General features: G+C 51.8%; 1 protein-coding gene across 1 annotated transcript in view; it reads right to left on the bottom strand.

The window, feature by feature from the left end:
- CD99 (CD99 molecule (Xg blood group)) overlaps positions 1 to 20392 on the bottom strand; it is a 33294-nt gene that overhangs the window by 7266 nt on the left and 5636 nt on the right. Inside the window, exons 2-8 of the mRNA XM_045089257.1 lie at positions 7730 to 7762; positions 7257 to 7301; positions 6093 to 6140; positions 5353 to 5421; positions 3713 to 3757; positions 2181 to 2264; positions 687 to 800 (exon numbers count right to left, since the gene is read on the bottom strand). Coding sequence (XP_044945192.1) covers positions 687 to 800; positions 2181 to 2264; positions 3713 to 3757; positions 5353 to 5421; positions 6093 to 6140; positions 7257 to 7301; positions 7730 to 7762 — 438 coding nt within the window. The remainder of the gene's footprint in view (positions 1 to 686; positions 801 to 2180; positions 2265 to 3712; positions 3758 to 5352; positions 5422 to 6092; positions 6141 to 7256; positions 7302 to 7729; positions 7763 to 20392) is intronic.

The raw sequence follows: 20392 nt of genomic DNA, 5'->3' as shown, positions 1-20392 counted from the left end.
TTTGAAACCAAACTTACGGACTTCAAGGCAAATCCTATGTATTTCAAGGACTCTTGCCTGTATGGTACCCAAACACCCAACGTTGGAGTTCCGATCCCTATGCTGGTGGGTGGGACACCTCTCCATTCTCCTATAAATTTTATATCCCACCCCCAAACCCTTGCGAGTACCTGTTCAGTTCGGGGTCATACCAGAAAGGCAATCAGCCATCCCGCGTTCCGAATTTAATTCCCTTGGTTGGAGCAAACAATATGGCGGACCACCCCCCGCCCCGTCATCGCTCTTGTCATAAGGGGGATGAGGATGACCGCAATTATAAATTAGGATGAATAAACATTTCCAAGAGCTAACATTTCTCCAATCGACCGGTCGAGACTTTGACACACAGCCCTATGAATCCTCACAAAAGTCTGGTGGTGTGCAGATGATCATCTCTGCCCTTTAGAGATGGAAAACCCAAAGACAGGGATGGTTACTGACTGGCAAAATTTGCACAACTCCACACGGGTGGCACCGGTACGGAAGCTACAGAGTCCAATCCCACTAATCCCAGCAATCTCTCGAACTATCGACCACCTCCCACGTGTCTCAAGCCAACGGGACTTCTGCATTGTTTTAGTTTCGAGACAGCAGAGCTTTCAAGTTAGTAAGGCATAAAGGGAAGGACGCGGCCGCAAAAACCTTACTGTTTTCTTTGAAGCACAACTTTTTCTTCTGGTAGGCGATAAAGCTAGAGACCGCTCCGACCACGGCCATTACGACGGCCCCAATGATGCCAGGGATTACCCCCGGGGAGTCAGCTGCGGGAAGAAACACATGGAACCATGACTGGGAACATTGGCGGAGAGCAGACCACACACAGGACACGTGGCTGGAAGCCTCGCCCACCGGAAAAAGGTGGGACTGAGTGTCAAGACATAGGGCCCCAGGGTGACCATGGAGGAAACCCCACTCCTGAGTCTTGCTCAACTTCCAACGCCACCTCTAGCCTGTTTGCTTGACACGAAGAACCAGCCATACTGCTCCCCAAAAATCCCACTTGGTATTGGAATTCATCTGACTACACCTATTGCTTCCAGTGTAAAACAGGTGTCGGGTAGATCCTGTGGCCAGTGCAGGGGTCCTAACAGTTAGAGGCAGAAGCTCTCAGGCGAGGCAGCAGGGTACCCATCACGGAGTGGGATGTCCTGGACATCATCCTCTTCACACATTTTCGGAACATCAAAGCTGCTGATCCCCTTTGCTACTTCCAGTGGATTTACTGCAATGTGGTTTCCACGTGCTATCAGCAACTCTCACACCACGTGTATCTCTGCCATGTGGACAGCTAAGCTATTTCTAAGTATGGTGGCAGCACAGGACATCCCACTCTGTGAGTCAGGCAAGGATGCTGTGAAGGGTAATTGTGTCCACTTGACTGGGACCAGGGTGCCCAGATGACCGGAAAAACGTTCCCTCTGGGCACGTCCATATGGATGTTCTCGCAAAAGATTAATGTCTGTATCTACAGACTACGTGAAGCAGGTGGCCTTCACCAGTGAGGATGGGCATCAATCCACCCGTAGAGGGCCTGCACGGAACAGAGCTCACAGATGGGGCAATCATCTTCTTCTGCCCTTTGTGCATGGGCACTCCTACTTCTTGGGATTTGAGACTCAGGACAGGACTTGCCCCCCCAGCTTTCTTGGTGCCCAGTCCTCTGAAGTGGGACTGAACCACACCTGAGCTTCTCCTGGCTGTCCAGCTTGCAGTCAGCAGATCACAGAACTTCTCGGCGTCTACCATCATGGGGGACAATTCCTTACAATCAGACTCTTTCCACAGATCTATACCTACATCTCTATCTAGATAGATCGCAATGGTTCTGTTTCTCTGGGGAACCTCAGGTAATACAGATGGGTTAGGGTTAGCGTTCTTAGGGCACCATGGGAAGGTGAGTGAACCTAACATGTGGGTGTCATCAGAACCCCCTTGCTGAGCCTACTCAAGAACGTCAATGACCTAGTTCAGCAGAGTGCTTGGGATGTGCATGGGGCAAGGCAACCACAGTTGGACGTTGCCCGCCATCATCTTTAGGACAACGGAGCCAACACAACACGTTTGGTCTTGACCACTGCATTCCACTTTTTCTTAATAGTGACTATAAGAAACCCAAGACATCAGAAACCACATGTACATACCCTGCTCCCCGCCATCATGATTTTGGCTTCCTCCGCCAGCGCCGCCAGCGCCGCCACCGCCAGCACCACCACCACCACCGCCTCCTGCAAGGGAGAAACAGGCTTGCAGACAAGTCGTGTTGGGAAGATTTTTGGCAAAGAAAATATCCCAGAAATCAACTCCCAGGACCTTGAGCTGTGAAGGAACTCAGAGAGTCCTTTCCTTCCGTTGAGTCCCAACTTTGCTAAATGTCATCGGACTCATTCCTGTTTGTCTGATACACAAGCTCAGCTCCTGACTCAAAGCGCTGCTCTCATGGTGGGCCGCAGGAGAGCCAGTACGTCCTGTGTGCCTCATGGATTCTGACCCCTCAGAATCCCAGTCAGGGCCTCGGAGCCCACCTAAGACCCAGCCCATGGCTATGAGGTGATCCAAGCCATGTTCCTATTGACTCCCAGGATACGTACTGGTGACCCCTTGAACAACGCCAAGAGGATTAGGAGAGCCAACCCAAGGTACAGGCAAAAATCCATAAACAACTTTTGATTCCCCTCCAAATTAATTAATTATTAATAACCTTCTGTTGACTGTTGGCTTTCTGGTAACAAAACAGTTGGTTAACACATATGCTGTATGTTCTATATATTACATACTGTATTCTCTCTCTCTCTCTCTTTTTTAAAGATTTTATTTGTCAGAGAGAGAACACAAGCAAGGGGAGAGGCAGGCAGGTCAGCTGAAGGAGCAGCAGGCTCCCCACTGAGGAAGAAGCGCAATGTAGGACTCGATCCCAGGAACCCGAGATCATAACCTGAGCCAAAGGCAGCCACTTAACCAACTGGGGCACCCAGGAGTCCCATATGTACTGCACTATTACAATAAAGTACTGTTACAATCAAGTTAAGCTAGGAAAGAGAACATGTGATTAAGAAATTCATAAGAAAAAAGAAAAAAAGAAAAATCATGAGGGAGAAAAAATACATTTACAAGATTATATTGTATTTATTGAAATAAATGGACTCATGCAGACCAAACCTGTGCTGGTAAAGGGTGATCTGTAAGTGTATATTAAGACCAGCTACAGGTACACATCATAAATATTAATATATTCTAACTACTATAAAGACATTATTATATTATTGTAAACTTAAATTTTTATTTATATAGACAAGATGCATTATATCTAAGTACTGCTCTGGACCCTACTCTAAGCTAAGGTTTTAAAGAGAGGGGTGGAGAATCTGCTTTCATTTCAACGTTCACGAAATAACAAGACACATGCCACTGATGACACCCAACAGTCACCAAGCAAACACAGGTGACTGGGGCGCTCAGGAGATGTCTGAGAAAGGTGCAGTGAGCCCCATGTATATGGCGGGTAGCTCCCTGAACCCTGGTGGGGCAGGTCTGAACAGTCCTCATCCTTGAGGCGGAGGTAGGAAGAGATTTCCAAGCAACTGACTGTGATTTCACTGAGGGTCAGACTGTCGACCCCGATGGCCTTGTGGACAGCAGGAGTGTGATAGGGAGGAAAGAGAACCCATAACTCTACCTCCATCTGAAGCTCCATCAATGAGATCGGAATCTGAAAAGCCACCTGGGAGACAAAAACACAATGTCACTTGCCGTGTTGGAACAGTCAGGAGGGTCGAGATCAGCCATGCCTGGCCCCAAACTTGCTGACACATACAAAACAAATTTTTTTTTAAGATTTCATTTTTGTATTTTAGAGACTGAGAGAGAAAAAGAGCATGAGCAGGGGTGGGGGGGAGGGTAAAGAGAGAATCTTAAGCAGACTCCACGTGGACCCTGACCCAGATGGGGGACTCAATCTCACGACCTTGAGATCATGACGTGAGCTGAAACCAAGAGTCAGATGCCCAACAGGCTGAGCCCCCCAGGCACTCTGAGACACAACAATTTAAAAAAAATTTTAAAGCACCCTGGGTTCATGCATGGTTTGTTACGCAGCAGTAGCTAGCTGATACGCATCAGATTTAATGCATCAGTTTAACGAGACCTATCATCACTCAATATGGTTTATTCCAGGAAGTCAAGGACGTGTTCTGTAGAAAGACATCGTTCAGTGTATCTCATCATATTCACGGGTTAAAAGAAAAAAAAAATGCTCCTATGCATTGATGAACAGTCATGAAATTTAATATCAGTTTTCTAGCCAAGGCACAAAGATTCAAATACAAGAAAACTGGAAAGAACGAGACAATATAAACGTAAAAATATACATTTGATTTAAAGATCACTTGCAAATAATATGATAGTCTTTTCATTAAACACTAAACGATGAAGACAAAGTTATTAACAGATAATAAGGATTCATCATTAAGTGGCCCATGAGGAAAGACGTATGAAATTCATTTCCATATCCCAGAAATAAGCAGAAAAATAATGGGCATACAATGTATTCACAGAAACAAACACCAACAAGCAAAAGCAATTCAGAAGGAACGTTTATAGGAACGGCAATGAGAAAGGACAGAAAGTGGATTCCAAAGCAAAAAAGCTCAATTTTGCAAATGGTCGGCACTCTGCAAATTGATTTCTCATTGGAAACCATTCAACTGACAATAAAGGGAGGTTTTTCTTTCTCCCCAGAGGGATGACAGACAATGACTCAGTGAGTGCTCAATTAAAAGGAAAAAACAGAGAGCCACAAAGACGCAGGGGAGCCCATTCGAACACAAAAGATCCCACGGGGAAAACACACATACCTGCACACACATTCCAAGACCACTTGCCAAAAACCACTGCGAAAAATACCCAAAGGCTAAAATAAGGGAAGGAATGTTTTCATCATAAATGACTGAAAAAAAGGATTTGTACATGGGTGACGTGGGCTTCTCGACCAGGCAGGACATGCCCGTTTTCCTCAAATGTACCCCAGAACCAGAGACACAAGCAAGCCACGCACAAAAGAGAAACCAGACGTGGCCATGACACGCCCAATATATTTCCTTACATTTCGGAAATACATGCCACCAAAAAAAGTCAAATCCAAACCAAAAATACCTTTTCGAGAACTCATGTCCCACTCCTGGAAAACGGAAAGAGCCTTGTCCCTAGGAGGCCCCTCCCATGAAGGCTACGTTGATCTGACAGGACGACTTCTCAGCCGACAGGGAGACCACCGTACTCTGAGAAGTTCACAGTGTGCGTTCAGGGAAGGGGTCTTACCAGAAGATCCCGGCTGGTTGGGTTTTGGGTAAGGCTGAGGTTTGGGTGGATTCGGTGGTACTGGGTCATCTGTTGGTAAAAAAACACAAATGTTGCATTTGTGAGGAGTCAGCAAAAAAAAAAAAAAAAAAAGACAAGAAATAAAACACATCCATTTTCCTACAGATGGTTTCCCAAACACCTACAAAGGGCAGCAGCGTATCCTTTCTCCTGGTGGAGACCACTAAACACAGCCACCAGCCCATTTCTTTCCATCGTCATCCAGGTGCCCTACCTACCTCCAAGAGAACTGGACCGTTCCAACAGTTGTATAAATTTTTGTTAGAAACTGAAGCAAGTGCCTGGACCAGATACAGAATTTGTGGAACCCAGTGCAAAATAAAAAGTAGGGCCCCTCATTCAAACTCTATTGAGAATTCCAATATGGCGGCCACAAACCATTCCAGCAAGGGTAGGACTATAGCTGAGTGAATGCACCGGTCACTTGCCCTGGCAAGGGTGTTCACATTAAGCTTATGGCACTGCAAAGGCTAGAAGCCCTTTTATTTTTTTTTTTTTTAATAAAAGCAAAAACAAGCAGAAACCAGAAACCCAACAAAAGCCAACAACAACACACCATTCCCCATGTCTTCGTGGTAACAGCTGGTTCTGACTTGAGAGGCACAAGGTTCTGGGGAACGATGATCATTTGGTGACCCTAACCAAGCCGGCCACCCAGGAGACTTCCCAAAGGTACTTACTGTGTCCTTCCCCACCGAGCGCATCTTCCAGACTGAACCCGTCATCGTCTACAAGGGAAACCGGCTGTTAACACTGAAGACGCAGGAAGGAATTCAGCTCCCTAAGCCACGGAGGAGCCCCTGCCTCCCCACCGCCCCAAACACGACTGCGAATACCAGTCTGACTAAACAGAAGTGCCAAATTCGTGGCCTCTCCGAGAAGAGGACCAAGAGACAAAACAAAACCCCCAAAAAGGCACTGTACCCATTCCTGGCACCACGCGGGCCAAGCTCAGATTCCAACTCTGCCCACCGTTACCGTCCTGTCCAAAACCATCCCTCCCACGTGGCCAGCCTCCGTAAGGCAGACACGATGTGCTGGATGCAGAAATGGGGCACCAGATTTGTGCACCTACAACCGAATGACCTCAACGAAATGATGGGAACCTTCCTGCTGCCATCATGGGCTTCTTTGGTATTATGACCCCTTTCCAATTTCCTGCTACGTTGATGGGACGTTGGCGGATCTGCCCATCGCAAGGCACCGAACTACGGCGGCAATTCCGGTTTTCAACAATCTCTAATCCAAAAACCTTTTCACCCCCCCGTGCCGCACAAGGACGCGGGTCTGAACACGGCAGGTGCTACCCTTTCACTTCTGATGGGACATTCTGGCCGGGAGCCCTGTTCCTCAACAAACCTATTCCGTTAAAAACAAATTTAAAAAAAACAACAGCGGTCAGACCGCCATGATTCTGACGTCTGGTTGGCCAAGAAGCAACGATCAGACCCTTGTTCCGGGTTCTGACTTTCATTTGGAAGGAACCCCGCCTGGAACGGGCAGGTGTGTCCTAGAGGCTGGAGACTGGGTTTGCTCATGGGTTGTACCGGCATCTCAGCTCCAAAAAGTGCTTCTCCTATGCAACGCACATCCAAACGCAAAGCGAGCCCTCCAGACACACACTGTCTAGGCGACCCGAAATCATCCCCAAGACCCGTCAGACCTCAGTCTTGCCCAAAAAACATGGCACCCGGTGGCCAACGTCGACAGCATGGCTCCGGGAGCAACCAGTCTGCACCCAGAGCCCCGAAACCACTTGTCTCTGTGGTTGTCTACATCTCGAGCCCAGAGAGGGGTCCGGCAGATGTCCTCGGCTGTGCCCGCCAGGCCCGTTGGCTTCTTACCAGCGTTGGGTCTCTTGGGCGGTGGCGTGGGCTTCTTCTCCCTGTCTAGAGAGAAAAGACATCGAATCAGCAAGACCCGTGGCTGAGAAACTGTACCATCTCTCAAGAATGCCCTAGATGCTCTAAAAATAGTCAAAGAATGTCCCAATCACCCCACACACAGCCCCCATGGCTCCGGCAGTGCACAGGGACTGGAGCGTGCATTCTGAGCCCTACAGGACCCCCGTGGACGGGTACACAGCCTGATGCTGGACGCAGCCCTTGCTGAGACCAAGAGCAGCGGGGTCTTTGCACTGGGAAGGTTTCCTCCCTCTACCCAGAGCGTCTGGCTTTTCCTCCCTCCACGTGAGTCCCTTCCCAGGTCCACGCTCGACACACTCACTACGTTCAGACGGGAACACTCCTCGTCCGTTTGGAGACACAATTCTAACACGACCCCTGTCACCTCGTGGATCGTAAATCGCAGGACTTACCATCGAGGGCGTCCGCCAAGTCGAAGTCTTGGCCTACGAGGACAGAGAGTCCGGTTAGGAATCAGGAAAACAGTCATGCAAAAATTAAGGCGGCAGTATTTTTTTTTTTTTTTAAAAAGATGGGGACTGAAATTTTTCTGGACTTCATGACGTTTGCAAGACTTAGTTGGTTTTTAAAACGTAGAACGTGCCGGAAGGTCTCATGTCTTCGACATGCTCACATCCATGGGGAAAAGACAGACGACAGTTTACGTTCGAAACAGCTGGTGATTGTAACATTTAGCAACATAACAATTACAAAAACAGTGTATAAAAAATGTGTATAATAATTTTTTTTTAAAAAGTGGGTAACAATTTAAAAAATGTGTGTCACAATAAAAAAAGGTGTGTAACAATATTAAAAATGGGTATAACAAATTTTTAAAATGTGCATAATGATTTTAAAATGGGCATAACAGTTAAAAAATGTATATAACAATTTTAAAAATGTGCATAATAATTTTTAAAACGTAACAATTTTAAAAATGTGTATAACAGTTTTAAAAAAATGTGTGGACCAATTTAATAAAATGTGCGTAACAAAAGTGTATAACAATTTTAAAAAGGTGTATAACAATTTAAAAAAGTGTGTATAACAATTTACAAAATGTATAACAATTTCAAAAATGTGCATAATTTTTAAAATGTGTATAACAATTTAAAAACGTGTATAACCATTTAAAAAATGTGTGTAACAATAAAAAAGTAGAACAATTAAAAAATGTGTATAACAATTTAAAAAAATGTATTAACCGTGTTTTAAAGTATGTGTAACAAAAAAGTATAACAATTTAAAAAGGTGTCTAGCAATTTTAAAAAATGTGATAAATAATTTTTTAAAAGTGCATAACAATTTTAAAAATGAGTATGACCATTTAAAAAATGTGTATAAATTTTTAAAAATGTGTTTAACAATTTAAAAAACATTAGCGACAGCTAGAGCACTAGGAAAATACGGTCATTTTGCCCGTGTGTCCCTCAGGAACATCAGACCCCCCTCCAGTAATGACTAACGATATCCCGTACGTGACGAAAACACACACACACACACGGACAGAAAAGCCCCATTTGGGACCCACTTTCCCGACGACGCACCCAACCTGCGTTTCTTGCAAATGCACTGAACCACCCAGAAAAGCGCAGAAAGTGTCTTCTCAGGTCCCTGGGGTCGCTCAAACCCCCGGGGCGTCTGCGGAGACGCGCCGCGTCTTCTCTCCGGTCCCCAGGGTTTGGACCGACAACGTTTCCGTGCCACGGCCCGGGGCCCGTTCCCGACCGGCTGCACCGAAGGCAACGTAAGGACATTTCGAAGCCCGCACGCAGGACTTTTTGTGGGTAGTTGTGTGCGCGTGTGTACGTGCACGTGTCTCCGCGTCGAGCGTGGGTGTGTATCTGCGTGTGCCGTGTGCACATGTACGTGTGTGTGTGTGTGTTCCTACGTGTGTGCTAACAACAGACAAGCAGAAGCCGGCGGCCTCGGGCATGGGCATGACAGTCACGAGACCCCCCGCGATCCCCCACTGGGCTGTACTCAGGATCCCAGACCTGGAGTCCCGCCATCTACACCCGCGTGGTCCAGACACAACACACACAATCATACGACGTCCTGCACACGGCAGGTCTCCCTGAGGCAGCAGGTGGGGTTTCACCGACGTCGCCGACCCCGCTGGCCGTGACATAAACGCACACGCGTGTCCACGTCGCGGGTCATATTTCCAGAGAAATCTGCACCTGTTCCTCCACACGCGTCACCTGCCATCCCCATGCTGAGAGCTTCCCCCGACGTCCACGCCCCTCACCCCGCCCTGGGGAGGCTCCGAGGGGCCATCCTGGAGCCGGACGGGTTCCGCGAGGGGACGCTGCTGCCCTCGGGAGGACGGCGGACGCTGACAACGGAGACGCAGACAGGGCTCTCGGCGACGCTCAGAAGCCAACCGCCACGCAGGTGAACGAAATACGGACTTGTCCGTGCGCCGCCCAATTCCTGTGATTTCTGCCTCGTGAGAGAGGACGTGATGGACGGACGCCACGAGGAGAGCAAACGAGAGAGCTGTGTCCACGGACTCGCGTGAGTGCTTCTGTGTGTGTGTGCACTCCTTACGGGCGTGTGTGCTTCTGTGTGTGCACTCCTTATGGGCGTGTGTGCATTGCACGGGAGTCCGTGTCTCTGTGCCCATGGCCGTGTCTGTGGACACCAGAACCACCGACCAGGAGCTCGCTCTCCCTAAAACGCCGCCTCGTGTCCTGCCCAGCCTTCCCCGCCCCCGCTGCGAGGCGGCCATGGGTCCCCTGCACACCCCTTTCCACTGACCCCCCGCAGCCCCCACACAAACCCAGCGGGAGCAGAGCGAGGACGGATGGGGACAGGCTCTCCGATCGCCCTCCAGCCCCCACACCCCCAGGCTGCCCTGTGTGCTGTGGCTCGTGTCCAGGACTCTCTGCTACAGACCACGGCCGACACGGCCATCCCAAGACCCCAAGGTCAGCCAAGGGCAGGTCTGACAGTGGATGGGCAAAGGGAGTCTCCATCCTTCTCAGCCTCCCCCCAACTCCCTCTGCGTGCCCCAGGAGAAGGCCCTCGGCCACAGAGTGAGAGCCTCCCTTGTGGGCAAGACCCCCAGGCATTCGGCGGAGACCATTCAGCCTGGATCCCAGGGCTCGGGGCTCTCCCTGCCCTCTGCCCCCTGGAGAACCCCTTTCTCCTGGTCACAAAGCCACAGCCTCGCCACAGATGACAGAATCCCGGGGACTACCCCCAGGGAGTGCTCCCCACACAGAGCTGGACAGACATTCAGGGGCACGGAGGGGCCAGCTTCCACGGAAAGTCCCCCCTGAGCTCAGTCACAAAGACACGTCCCCCTGCCCTGCCCATGTGTGGGTTCCCCGATGCCAGCTGTGCAAGCTGTGCCGATGTTGGCAAAAGGGACGCTCGCACTTCGTGACCGGCTCGAGCCCCCACGGGGACAGTCAGGAGATGCAATGATTCAACACCCAGCAGCCCCGGCCGGCCGGAACCCCTCCCAATCTCTTCCTGACCTAACCTAAGCTCCCCGACCACACGGATGGCCTACCAGATCCAGCCCAGCACTGCTCACTCTGTGTCACCACAGGCAACCATGTCAGGGGGCTCCCGGCTCCTGGCAGAAACCCTCCTGTGCCGGCCGCTCCCCATACTGCCTCCCGGGAACAATCGTCACCACCGGGACCAGGAGCCCAGGCCCCATGTCCAGTGACCAAGGCACGTAGCTCCTCGGTCCCAGCGACACGCAGACCACGGTGCACGAAGCCCCTTCACCCCTGTGGGCTCCACCACCCCTCAACGCTGCAGATGCTCACGGCCATGCAGGGGTGAGTCACGCAGGGGTGAGTCACGTAGGGCGAGGCTGGCCCTGGCCGGAGGGAGAGACACGTGAGTCATGCTGACGGCACCACGCCGGCCGCAGCCCCTCCAGCCCTGTATCAGCCAGTCCTGCTGGGACGCAGACTGAGCCACGTGCGGTCCCCAAAGCCTCTGGGCAGGAGGGCGGGCGGCTCCTCCTGAGTGCACCCCTGCCTGGGTCTCCATCCCCCCTGGGTCTCCATCCCCACCAGGTCTCCATCCCCCACTGGGTCTCCATCCCCCACCAGGTCTCCATCCCCCCTGGGTCTCCAATCCCCACCAGGTCTCCATCCCCCCCTGGGTCTCCATCCCCCACTGGGTCTCCATCCCCCCCGGGTCTCCATCCCCCCCTGGGTCTCCAATCCCCACCAGGTCTCCATCCCCCCCTGGGTCTCCATCCCCCACTGGGTCTCCATCCCCCACCGGGTCTCCATCCCCCCTGGGTCTCCATCCCCCACCAGGTCTCCATCCCCCACTGGGTCTCCATCCCCACCAGGGTCTCCATCCCCCACCCAGGTCTCCATCCCCACCAGGTCCCATCCCCCACCAGGTCTCCATCCCCCACTGGGTCTCCATCCCCACCAGGTCTCCATCCCCCCCTGGGTCTCCATCCCCCCATCCCCCACTGGGTCTCCATCCCCCCTGGGTCTCCATCCCCCCCTGGGTCTCCATCACCCACTGGGTCTCCATCCCCACCAGGTCTCCATCCCCCCCTGGGTCTCCATCCCCCCCAGGTCTCCATCCCCCCCTGGGTCTCCATCCCCCACTGGGTCTCCATCCCCCACCGGGTCTCCATCCCCCCTGGGTCTCCAATCCCCACTGGGTCTCCATCCCCCCTGGGTCTCCATCCCCCACCAGTCTCATCCCCCACCAGGTCCCATCCCCCCTGGGTCTCCATCCCCCCCACTGGGTCTCCATCCCCACCAGGTCTCCATCCCCCCACCAGGTCTCCATCCCCCCCGGGTCTCCATCCCCCACCGGGTCTCCATCCCCACCAGGTCTCCATCCCCACCAGGTCTCCATCCCCCACCGGGTCTCCATCCCCCCCGGGTCTCCATCCCCACCAGGTCTCCATCCCCCACCAGGTCTCCATCCCCCACCGGGTCTCCATCCCCCCCACCAGTCTCCATCCCCACCCTCCATCCCACCTGGGTCTCCATCCCCCCCTGGGTCTCCATCCCCCACCAGGGTCTCCATCCCCCCCCGGGTCTCCATCCCCCACTGGGTCTCCATCCCCACCTGGGTCTCCATCCCCCTGGGTCTCCACCCCCACCAGGTCTCCATCCCCCACCAGGTCTCCATCCCCCCTGGGTCTCCATCACCCCATCTCCATCACCCACTGGGTCTCCATCCCCACCGGGTCTCCATCCCCCACTGGGTCTCCATCCCCCCTGGGTCTCCATCCCCACCAGGTCTCCATCCCCCACCAGGTCTCCATCCCCACCGGGTCTCCATCCCCCACCGGGTCTCCATCCCCACCGGGTCTCCATCCCCACCAGGTCTCCATCCCCACCAGGTCTCCATCCCCCCCAGGTCTCCATCCCCCACTGGGTCTCCATCCCCACCAGGTCTCCATCCCCCCCTGGGTCTCCATCCCCCCCTGGGTCTCCATCACCCACTGGGTCTCCATCCCCACCAGGTCACCATCCCCACTGGGTCTCCATCCCCCCTGGGTCTCCATCCCCACCAGGTCTCCATCCCCCACCGGGTCTCCATCCCCCACCGGGTCTCCATCCCCCAGGTCTCCATCCCCCAGGTCTCCATCCCCACCGGGTCCCCATGGGTCTCCATCCCCCATCTCCATCCCCACCGGGTCTCCATCCCCCCCGGGTCTCCATCCCCCACCAGGTCTCCATCCCCCACCAGGTCTCCATCCCCCCCTGGGTCTCCATCCCCCACCGGGTCTCCATCCCCCACCGGGTCTCCATCACCCCTGGGTCTCCATCCCCCCCTGGGTCTCCATCCCCCACCGGGGTCTCCATCCCCCCCCGGGGTCTCCATCCCCCACCCCACTGGGTCTCCATCCCCCACCAGGTCTCCATCCCCCCCAGGGTCTCCATCCCCCACCAGGTCTCCATCCCCACCAGGGTCTCCATCCCCCACCAGGTCTCCATCCCCCCCCCGGGTCTCCATCCACCCTGGGTCTCCATCCCCCCCACCGGGTCTCCATCCCCCACCGGGTCTCCATCCCCACCGGGTCTCCATCCCCACCAGGTCTCCATCCCCCACTGGGTCTCCATCCCCCACCGGGTCTCCATCCCCCACCAGGTCTCTATCCACCCTGGGTCTCCATCCCCACTGGGTCTCCATCCCCCCCTGGGTCTCCATCCCCCACTGGGTCTCCATCCCCACCAGGTCTCCATCCCCCACTCCACCCCCCACCGGGTCTCCATCCCCCACCGGGTCTCCACCCCCCACTGGGTCTCCATCCCACCAACCCAGCCTAAACCGGGTTTCTCTGAAATTTTACCACAACAAGGAACCACTGCAGAAATACAAAGCAGGATGGAGATTTGCATAAAACTAAATGACGGAAATGACACAAGACAGCTTTCATAGAAGGAGCTTATACATTACTGGATTACATAACAGAAAACTTATAGATGTATATCAGAACAAATTCCATATGTTGACATATATAGAGTATGGGATTCTATATAGAATATGGAACAAATTTTAGATATATATTTGGGATAAATTATAAGCATTTACATATATAAAATATAAAATTCTATATAGAATATGGAATAAATTAGACATATTTAGTATAAATTACATATAGAATAAATTATACATATGTACACATATATAAAATACTATGGAATAAATTATATATATTTACACATATATAAAATACTATGTTATAAATTATATATATTTATACATATATAAAATACTAAGTTATAAACTTAGAATAAATTATATATAATAATTTTATATAACTGTTATATGTTTTAATAATAAATGATAGAAATTGAAAATCATATAACTTACACACAGACTTTATAAAATCTAGGGATAAATCATATTAAAAATATAAGTAAGTTATAGAAATTAGAATAGGAAAAAAATATATTGATGAGTCATAGAAACTAAATCATGTAATTTATAATTCTATGCAAAACCTATAAATTACATAATAAATATGTAAGATAAGACACAAGTAAGTTGTAGAAATAAAATCAGAATAGAAACGAAATGTAATCATAACCCGTTATAGAAATTGGAATTCATGTGGTGTATAATTTACACACGTAAACCCATAAACCCTATACACAAAATAGAAATAAGTTACAGGACGGAAACAGGGAAACAGGATTTGGAATAAAGTACAGACCCGCGTTTTACGGACTGACACGTTATAATTTATACAGAACTTATAATCTATATAACCATATAAATACAATTACAGAAATGGAATGAGAATGGGAATACATGACACGTATTCCCAATAAATTATACCGTTTTGGGAATTACACAATTCCCAATAAATTATACAATAAAAATATACAATTTAGACAAAGTGCAAATCTTCCAATTTGCACACACCGTCTGCAAATCACAGACACAAACATCCAGAGACAAACACGTACACAAATAAAATAAGTCACGGAAAGATGAGAGGAGAAAGTCCAAGGAGCAGTGAGGCCAACGCTCACATTTTCAGATGTTTTCTCGGGGGTGCACCAGAAGAACAAATGTAGATAAAGCCTGCGATGCCCCTGGGGCTTTCCAGTTAACATAGGAGTCCGCACGGACAGTGGGAGGAGCACAGAGCCCTCCCCAAGGCGCCCCGGTCCGGTGCTATCGGTGGAAACGCCAGGGTCCCCCCAGCCCAACCACCTGTGAAAGACAGAGCCGTGGGGACCGTCCATGCTCTGTGCCACGTCTGCCGCCACCGGGGAAAGGCTTTTCGTAAGAGAGCCCTCCCCCACCCCAAGTCACGTGGCACGCCCCTGAGCAGCCAGTGTCCAGGTTCCTGGGGGCTGGAGACGGGGTCCCCTCCACAGGACGGAGCAGCCCGGCACAAAGCACAAAGCGTGGGGACACACAGAGGTGTCGGCCTCGTCCCAAGCCCTGCAGGTCAGGAGGACGACGGACATCGTGACGACGAAAGCCACGTGATTGCATCGTATCTCTCGATACCGAGAACGTCCTCGTGTTTCCAGGGGCAAGACGGAAACTGCTTCAGAAATACTCCGTGCCCTTTGCAGACGCGGCATCGAAGGGCCCGCCCTTCCCAGTTTAAGATTTATTTTGGACAGAGGGAGGGCGCACGGAAGGGGCAGAGGGAGAGGGAGAGAGACTCTCAAGCCGACGCGGGACTCGATCCCACGACCCCGAGATCACAACGTGAGCCAAAACCAGGAGCCTGACGGTAAACCGACCTTGCCATCTAGGCGCCTCGGATGTTTCAAATCCTCCAGGTTGCGGGATTGTGCTGGTCCTGGGTCCAGCTTCTCCAAGACGCACGACGGCACGACACCGGATGTGCACAAATATGCACAGTGACAGACGCCCAACGAAGGCCAAGCTGGTGGACTATCGCCACCACTCACGCAACGGGAGCCAAGATGGCGGGCTGCACATACATGTCTGTGAACCCAAGGCATGGTGCTTGCCCTGCCCGGAGAACGTTCCTGGCCACAAAACGGAGCCAAGCTCAGCGTCACGACGGTCTTGGGCATCATGGGCACCCTGACGGCTCACGTCAACTCTGTTGCCTGTTTCAGTCCCACACGGATTGATCCTCATGTAAGTCTATGCCGCGGTGGAGGGGAGAGGAAAGGTCTTTCTCGGCGACACTCTGGGGACGGCCCTGAAAGGTAGGCCAATCTGTGCACAAACCTTGGGAATATGGTGAGGCTGTGGGGTAGTGTTGGGGAGCATGACGGTCCCCGAATCTGCCTGTGCCAACACATTCCTGACAGGCCAGGATGCCATCCGTGCATCTGCCTTTCTAACACCCTCTGGCCGGGACCCTCTGCTGTCTGTCCTCTGCTTGGGGCTCTTTGCAGTACCCTCATTCCCCCAGAAGCAACTAGTGTCTCCCCTACAAGAAGCCAAGGCATTGCTTCCCCAAGGGCAAGCTCCAGAACCAGACTAGAAGCCCCCATTCCGAACCCAGCCACCTCCCCAACTGTGCTCCCTTGACACAGAGCCCTGCTGGCCCACCTGGACTGGCCCCAAATGACCCATTAGATGATCCCCAACTCTTGTCAGCTCATGGAGCCCTTGGTGGCTCTGGAAACTGGCCCGAGGCTGCAGAACAGACTCGACCTTCTGTTAATTAATTACAGTCCATTCTCACAGGTCACGGAAGTTACATTCTCTACGTCGACGGGGATGTTGCATGCACGGATACTCCATCTTCGCTCCTAGGGATGGACGGGGTTACGACCCCACCGCCGTGGGTCCCGTGTTCCCCAGGGCGTCAACGCAGGACTTTGCTTTCTGCGTGTCTCTGCTTAAACAGACCATCCTGGATCTGTGTTGTTTATGCGTCAGCATGGCCAAGCACAGGACGCAAAAATGCAAAAGAACGTGCCCCCACACAGACCACGAAAAGGACACTTGGGGACAACCTGGAGGCTGGTCGGTGGATCGCATAGTCTACGCTTCTGCACCCGTCCCTGAACACGGATGGTATTCATCTGGGAGTTCCAAATCCATGTCAGCAGGGGGGCAAATGCACAGATACGGGATTCGTGAATATGAGGAACGCGCTGTATTTCGCTTCAAACAGCATAACCCCAGGAGGTCCTGCGGTGTCTAACACAGAGGGCTGTGTGTTCCTCAAAACTTTAAACGCTTCCCCAAAAACAAACCCAGGAGGGAGAGCCACACATTTAGGGCACCTACGGCCTTCGTGGGGATCTTCTCCTTGGCTATACATGCTAATCTCTTCTTTCTGTACCAAGAGAACTCCTATTCATACCTCAAAGCCCCGAGAAAATGCTGCCTCCTCTGGGAAGCGCTCTGTCCCTCCTCCTGAGCACACTGAAGCATTTCCTCACCACGGCGTGCACAGACGGCTTCTCAGCTCCAGCCGTGCGTGATTTCATAAGCCCGGACACTCAGCTCAAGGTCCCGGTGAATTAAACCAGGAATTTTGTGGGCTGGGATTCAGGTACGTGTTCACACTGACCTGCCTGCTCAAAACCCACCCGGGGAGTTTGAAACGCACATTCTGGGCACCGGGGCTGCCGATCACGTAGCCACTGCAGGCTGGTCTACAGCTAGAAATAAGCTACGTTCTTTCGGCATTCACCACCGCTTCTGCCTTGTCATCTCCTCCTCCAGACACCCTCCAGATGATCGCACACACCTAGGCTTCCTTTCTGCAAGCCATACTCCCCAGCCTAAAAAGCGCTCTTTGCGCTTTGTCAGGCTTCCTCTGCCATGAAGGTCTGTCTGCTCGTGGAAACTTGGTGCCTGTGGAGGTTTCCACCTGTGAGGAGCCCTCTCTGACCCCCTGAGGCAGAGTGGTCCCCTCTCCCCTTCACGACACAGCACCAGAAGAGATATCTTGCTTGTCTCTCCCCTGGCAGAGAACGGAGGACGGGGACCAGGTATTTCTTCTCGGGACCCCAGCACACAGCAGAGAGAGAATACAGATACCACTGGGAATTCAATCTATGCCGGGTGAAAGCACACGTGAGAGCCGGTGGCTGGGTGTGTGGGTGCGTGCACAGACGGACAGGCGAGTGGGTACGTGGGGAGATGGATGAGAGGGTGGGTGGGTGGGTGGATGGAGAGAGAGTAGATCTATACATAAAGCTCAATAAAAGGAAAAAGTTGGTGTTAGTCATAAATAAATGATGGGGGATAGATAAAGCATGGGTGAGCAGATAAACTAATGGATGGACAGGTGAGTGGATGGATGGATGGATGGATGGATGGATTGTTGGATGGATGGATGGATGGATGGATGGATGGATGGATGGATGGATGGACGGACAGATGGATGGATGGTTGGATGGATGGAAGGATGGATGGACGGACCAATGGATGGATGGATGGATGAATGTGTGGATGGATGGATGGATGGGACGGACAGACGGATGGATGGATGAATGAGTGAGTGGATGGACGGATGGACGGATGGACGAACGGACGGACGGACGGATGGATGAGTGAGTGGATGGATGGATGGATGGACAGACGGACACATGGACAGATGGATGGATGGACGGATGGATGGATGGATGAGTGAATGGACGGATGGGATGGACGGACGGATGGATGGATGAGTGAGTGGATGGATGGATGGATGGATGGACGGACTGATGGATGGACAAACGGATGGATGGATGGACAGACAGATGGACGAATGGATGGACGGACAGGTGGATGGATGGACGGACGGACGGATGGATGAGTGAGTGGATGGAAAGATGGATGGATGGATGGATGGACGGACCAATGGATGGATGGATGGATGAATGTGTGGATGGATGGATGAACGGACAGATGGATGGATGGATGGTTGGGTGGATGAATGGATGGATGGATGGACAGATGGATGGATGGATGGATGGATGGATGGATGGATAGGTGAGTGAGTGGATGGATGGAGGGACAGGCAGACAGCTGGACAGACATATGGGTGCATATATGTACAGATGGATGGATGGATAGTATATGAGCAGGTGGATGGATGCACACATAAAACGGTGGACAGATGGGTGGACAGAACATGGAATCCATGGGTTGTTGAAGAGGCCTCAGTCACTGATCCTGGATCTAGTTCACTATCAGCATTTGGAGTTCTTGTCTATCTGGACTTAAGTTTCAGTCAATATAGGATAAGCTCCTGTACTTCCCTATCAAGCCACATTATTAAGAGAGGGAACTCCCTCTGTAGTCTACACGGCAACACCTAGAGAGCTCCTACTAGCCCAGTGGCTCTGATGCTTGGGTCTTGCGATCCAACATAAATCCAACGACACAGGCAGGCCTGGGCAAGAGTGATTTCTCCAAGCTCCTCAGGGACCCAGCTCTGGGGCCAGGTCCAAGAACCTAGGATCTGGGCCTCCACTGGCCACTGAGGGTTCCTGGGCAGGGGTGGAATTGCAACGGCAGCTCAGGCATCAGGACAGAGAGCAGAGGAGGGAGGTGAGCAGGAGAATGAGCAACCCTGAGCCTGGGATCTTCTCCACCTCAACCCTCAACAATTGGTTTAGTAACACCAGCTTCCCCTGCAACGTTATGTGTTTTATCCTGGGCAGTAAACCATGAAGTATCCTGAGAAAGACTCCCCACCGCCCTCCTAAAAGAGCCTGAAAAGCCCAGGGAAGAATGTAGGTAAGGGGTCTTCCATGCATCCGAGAAAAGTGTCGGGGTAGGGGTGCAACTCAAGAAAAGAATGAGGAAAGAAGAAAGAAAGGAAGGAAGGTTGAAAGGGGAAAAAAAAAGGAAGAAAAGGCAGAAATAGCGAAAGGAAAGCTAGTAGGAGCTCTCTAGGTGTTGCCGTGAAAGAAGCAAGAACCAAGAAAGATTCAGACCTTGAAACGAACAGGATTGGGTTAACAGATGGAACCCAGGAGGAAGGTGATGGCAGGAGTGAAGGGTGGTTCTTCCATCTGAGAGTCGGAGCAAATGGTCACATCACAAAAGATAGGAATGAAGGAGGAGACCTAAGCTGAGGAGAAAATAATGAGAAGTTCCAGATACAGAGCAGTGGAGACACCACGGGTGCAGCCAGAGGACCTGGTTTTAGAAGCTGTTACCGACACAAGCTTAACCTGGAGAGAGATTCAGGGCTGGTACCTCAGGACAAGGAGCACTGGCCTCCCAAGAGGGGGACAGGGAAGCTTCCTGTCCCGTAGCCAGACCCACGGTGCCAGGCTTCAGCTCATCTTCCTCTCTGTCATCCTCACTCCCGGGTGCCTTTCCCAACTCCACACCAGGTCCCTCTTGTCCGAACGCAGAGATTCTGACCCCTCGGTCACCTGGTGATAGGCTTAGGGTTCCCTGGGATGAGTGCGGCTGCTTTCAGAGCAAGGAGACATGTACACCTCCACCTGGGAGCCACTCGGGACAGGCTGGGGCCTCTCTCTCACCTACGCATCTATCACCCAGATGTCTGTCTGTCCATCCATTCTCTCTGCCTGCCTGTGTATGTATCTATGTAACTGTGTGTCTACTTAGTTATCTATCACTCATCCATCCATCCATCCATCCATTATCTCTATCTGTCCATCTGTCTGTCTATCTGTGCATCCATCCATCCATCCATCCAT

This window comes from Mustela putorius, unplaced genomic scaffold (genome assembly GCF_011764305.1).
Source record: "Mustela putorius furo isolate JIRA1106 unplaced genomic scaffold, ASM1176430v1.1 tig00003836_pilon_pilon_pilon, whole genome shotgun sequence".
In the NCBI taxonomy this organism is placed as follows: domain Eukaryota; kingdom Metazoa; phylum Chordata; class Mammalia; order Carnivora; family Mustelidae; genus Mustela; species Mustela putorius.
The sequence above is the reverse complement of the archived record's forward strand: the minus strand, read 5'-3'. Positions and strand labels throughout refer to the sequence as shown.